This window comes from Pinus tabuliformis, chromosome 8 (assembly GCF_031772625.1).
Source record: "Pinus tabuliformis cultivar Carrire ecotype Pingquan chromosome 8, CPIR1, whole genome shotgun sequence".
NCBI lineage: Eukaryota > Viridiplantae > Streptophyta > Pinopsida > Pinales > Pinaceae > Pinus > Pinus tabuliformis.
The window spans coordinates 637,387,655-637,392,667 of NC_142294.1; the positions used below are offsets into that span (position 1 = coordinate 637,387,655).

Below are 5,013 nucleotides of genomic sequence, written 5' to 3' on the forward strand. Positions count from 1 at the left end.
TTTGAAAAATAATAAATAATTCTCTTTCTGACAATTTCATAATTAATTTATATTTATAACTTTTCTAAAATATATGGTTTTTGATTTTGTAATTAAAATAAAAAGATTTAGTCAAATAAAATATAATAATAATTTATATGCATGGATGTTTTCGATATATTTAAATGTAAATTTATAAAAATGTATAAATTAAATGGTATCAAATATGAGTATAAAGTAAGTTGAGAAAAGACCAAATTTCACAATATTATTTGAAGTTCCCATAGAACAAAAACCAGTATATCTTGTTAAGTTTGGCTAAGATTTATTGTGATGCTTTTGAGGTATCTTGTAGGTAGAAAGTAAATTGAAAAAAGACCAAATTTCACAGTATTATGAAGTTCCCATAAAACAAAAACTAGTATAACTGAATCTTGTTAAGTTAGCCTAAGATTTATTGCCATGCTTTTGAAATATCCCGTGGATACCAATTAAGTTGACAAAAAAACCAAATTTCACAGTATTATGAAGTTCCGATAGAACAAAATCCAGTATAACTGAATCTTGTTAAGTTTGGCTATGATTTATTGTGATGCTTTTGAAAGAGTCCAATGCGCCGCACTAGTTTTTCAGACAGCTGGGCGGCAAAATAGTCCCCAGAGCCATTCCCAGAGCATTGACACACACAGACTTTACTTTATTTGCAGTCGTTGAAGTTATCTCGACATTTGTCAAAGTAATTCCTGTGCAAGCAACTGTCTCGCTGCACGAAAAGTTCACAGCCACATCGGTCGATGACGTTCCCTGTATGTTTCTATACGTGACATCTTGTATTTGCACTGCGGATGGCTGCACACAACAACATGACGCACTGAATTATTGATACCAAACAGTAATACATAGTTTTTACCTCTATGCATTTAGTGGAGATCAGATGTCCGTAGGTGAAGTTTATATTATATATTATATAATATATATATATATATATATATATATATATATATATATAAACAATTATTTTATATTACAATAAAATGACACACAATTGTTTTTTAGAGAATTTGTATTAACTTTGATGGTTGGAATTATAGGGGTCTCTCTGAGTTGGGTGAGATTTCCGAAATTACCAACTTCCGTGATTACCGATTCTTTACCTAAAGATGAAATTCTATGTAGTTACCAATTACTAACCCGATTGATAGTATTTAGAAGATAAAATAAATGGGATATTATGTGCGCTTAAACAAGTAACATCGATAGCAAGCACACATCCACGGACTTCAAAATGATATTTCAACAACGGCGGGAACTAAACTCATATTAAGACGTATTCAGTCTATATATTTTAGTGGGGGCATGTTGGGAAAATATGGAAATGCCCAGAATGGTTAGTTGATCACCTGAATTTTACAAGGTGAAGCGGAATCGCAATAGTACTGATCAATGATAATCGGATTTTTAACATTATGAACAACTATGTCTTCAAATATGATATTTCGTGCATAGCCAGAACCGCCCTGTATATTTACAAAAGTATAAATTATGTTATAACCATCCTATCAGATTAATATCAATTACGAACTGCAGTTCATTGCCGTATGAATAGAAATAATTAAAGGAGCCATACACCTGTTAAACCAACCTGCCAAGTTTTGATTCTGACTCCGTTGGATGTTTCGACAAAAGTGATGTTTTCGACTAGAATGCCATCAATTTGGGCTTCTTCTCCATTCTTTCCCAGACTTCCAATGCTGCACAAGAGAAGAAGTACAATTCAGATTTCATCTTTACTGATTGTATTTCCTGCAGGATAAGATCCAAAATACTTATCTCACCTGATGCCATGGCCTGGGCCACACTTTATGTTTTTGATATTAATAGTAGATGAGCCCGACGAAATGGAAATGCAATCATCCCCTGATATAGAGTATTTCTAATCATAATTAGCAGAACCCTTTATGTTTATTATGCGTTTTGCCAATCTGAACTTTAACTAAGTGAAATTAAGATTTGCACTTATAGCAGCTGCGGTGAGATAGATATAAGCTAGAAGGATATTGACTGATTTATTATTAAGAAAATGAATCTATGCTATATGGTAATATGTGAATAAACAAATTAACGCAAACTAGTGAAATCACTAACTTCTAACCTGTCTGGATGACACAGTTATTTATTTGGGCATTCTTAACTCTTTGTAAATGAATACCATCAGTGTTTGGGCTTTGTTCAGGAGCTTGTATCTGAAGCCCGCTTAATTGGATATCAGAAGAGTCGATCACTACGAGATGCATTCGTTGGCTATTGACAAATTGCAAATTTTTTATCACAACATTTGAACATCTACTAATAGTCATTGCCTGTAAGACCAACCCAAAATCCAAACAATCGGATGAACACAGCCTTGAATTAAAATTTACAGAAAGATTAAAAAAACCGTTTATAACAAGGTGATCATTGCGTCTTTTTTCAATCAAATAAAGAAGGTAATCAAGATAAGATTGCCGGCTGGAAACAAACCGGTGGAGCCGCATCCAAGCAACCCTGCACACAAGAAATTTGACGTGATTAATATAAATTGAAGAAGCCATTTTATACTCTAATTTGTTGTTTAATGGTAAGTGTTGGGCAGGGAAAGATTTTGGATGATGCTTGTGAAAAGGCTAGAGGTGGAGTCGAACGCGGAAGATATGGAATATTAGGGAGGATTACGACAGGATTTTCAATGGCGGCTGACCTGGAGGATAAGAGCGGCGTATGGAAGGAGATTGTTAGTGCCATTTGTGCATCGTTTATTGGACAAATGACTGGCGTGTATTGGGCAAATATCTGAAACCTTTTGTGTGGTTTAACAGGAGCACCCATTTTTTAGTGGCCACATGTACACAATGGTGAGGTGAAACAGAACAGTTAAAGGGAACCCTTACTTCTTGTTGGTTAACCTTGCAGGATTTAGCCCACCAATCTTGACCTTGACCATCAATGACACCGCCACCTTCTATGGTCAACCCAGATATACCATAAAATCGAATCCAAAGATTAAGTTCACTGCTCTTCCATGCAGATGGTTTATTGGGTGCAGCTATTGTTCCAGTAATCTGCAAATTTATGATTTTAGCAAATAATTTAACATGGAATTTTCATGATCATCTTAAAAAGCATACAATCCAATATTCAACTTTCTCACCTCTACTAAAATATGAGACTTGCAAGGGCCAAGAAACGTCACTGGCTTAATTAGAAATGTCTTCCCCAATGGTACTTGCAACACTGCGTTGGAAGATGCCATGCATGCTGCTTCCCATGCTTCTATGAATGCCTATAAATCACAAATGAGAAACAATACGTAGGTATTATAACAACGATAATAATCTAATCAAATTTTCTCGTTTGCGAAAGAAGATTTAACTTGTTCTCTGAAAGGAATAGGCACATATCTTTGGCAGTTACCAGAGAGCAAAAAAATTATTTATTCCTAGTGCATGAATACTAAAGAGATTTTAAGCGTGAAAATAAAACACCGTGGGAGGGAATTTTCCTAAAATCTAATAGTTCTGTCAAAGGGACGGTATTAACTTAAAAAGGTGCGCGCCCACTGGCTCCCAGGATTAACGATGAATATATGCGAAGTGCATCAAACTTTACAACAAAAATATCAAATGAATATTGAATCTATATAATTGATTAAAAAATATTCACCGTCCGATCATCTTTTAAACCGCCGGCATGTGCACCGTAGTCCATGACATTGAATATCGGTGAAGCGCTGGAATCACTTTTGCTTAGCACCTTTCTATGAGTAGCCCAGCTTGAATCCACCATTAACAGCGCCATAATAGCAACAACTGAAGCGAATGTAGTCTGCACATAATTTATTTGTTCAAAACGACTCGTAATTTTTTCACGCACAAAAAATTAGAAATCACAAACATTGTTTGCAAGGAATTACCACCAATTTGAAATCCATCGCGATAGTTCGGAGGTCGAACCCTCGTTGTAGCCGATAGGTGCTCGAAACTTGTTTCATGGAAGGCAGAAGAGCGGGGATTTTATAGTGCCAGAAACTTGTTTTTGGTTTGCTTTTTCTTCTCTCTACCTAAACCTTGATCGACTCGGGTTGGTCCATTTTATTTTTTCAAAACGCACTGTGGCCATAAAAATTGACCAACTATCACTGGCCATTGAGGAATCTCATGTTGCTGTAACATATTCAAATACCAGAGGACAAGGAATAGTTTGATGGTTATTCATTTTTCGGAGCCTCCATACTTGATTTTATCAAGATTTCACGCCAACTGATTTTATCCGTTTCCGATTCTTACGGAGAGACTGAAATGAGTCACTCTCTTTGACCTGATACGGTCATGAGCCGTAGATTCTGTTTCTTCTTCAGAAGTCTTCATCGAAGGGTGCCTAGTTGTTATCTACATGTCTATATCTGTGATGCGTTACTTCTTTCGAATTCTTTCTACAACGGTGTACCTAGATGTGATCTTGGTGTTTGGATGCTTCGTTTCTCACCTGTGGAAATTAAATCGAATCGGTGACTTTATTGGGGTTGAAATATGGTTGGTATTGTAATAAAATGGATTTTTTTCCCTGGGTGGTGTTCTTGCATTTTTTTGCCATTCGTTGTAATTTTCTTCTCCCTCGTTATATTTTAGATGGTATTATATTTGAAGTGTAATTATATATTTTATTGTTAGGGTTGTGGTTATTATTATATATTTTATTGTTAGGGTTATTGGTTATTATTAGATACATTTAGTTCGTAGAAGGTTGTTTAAACCTAGTTAAATGTGAATGATTTTTCCTCACGAATTATTTTCGATAAATTACTCTTTAGTAAGATATTTTCTTTTTCCAATGAGTGATTTTGTTTTTAAGAGAATCTGTGTATCTTACGATGTTTTTATATTTGTATTATTACATTTTTTAATAGAAATTGCTCCTCAAAAAATTGTGTAATAATGTCTATTTTCCATGGTAGACTTGTGAAAGAATCTGGTATTTATTTCCCCTTCTTTAATCCAT

General features: G+C 34.7%; 1 protein-coding gene across 1 annotated transcript; it reads right to left on the reverse strand.

The window, feature by feature from the left end:
* Positions 1–600: 600 nt before the first annotated feature.
* LOC149237144 (putative polygalacturonase At1g80170) lies at positions 601–3,946 on the reverse strand. The gene is made up of 10 exons (XM_089369167.1): positions 3,929–3,946; positions 3,679–3,840; positions 3,167–3,298; positions 2,922–3,077; positions 2,500–2,523; positions 2,132–2,339; positions 1,815–1,896; positions 1,622–1,730; positions 1,380–1,496; positions 601–828 (listed from the first exon to the last, which is right to left on the reverse strand). Exons 1-10 carry the CDS (start codon positions 3,944–3,946, stop codon positions 601–603), a joined length of 1,236 nt encoding a protein of 411 aa, XP_089225293.1.
* Between the last annotated feature and the right edge of the window lie 1,067 nt (positions 3,947–5,013).

Coding starts and splice junctions, on each gene's coding strand:
- LOC149237144 (XM_089369167.1), bottom strand. Junction 3,078..3,166: donor AGTCTCATATTTTAGTAGAG/GTGAGAAAGTTG, acceptor ATAAATTTGCAG/ATTACTGGAACAATAGCTGC. Junction 1,731..1,814: donor GGCCCAGGCCATGGCATCAG/GTGAGATAAGTA, acceptor TCTCTTGTGCAG/CATTGGAAGTCTGGGAAAGA.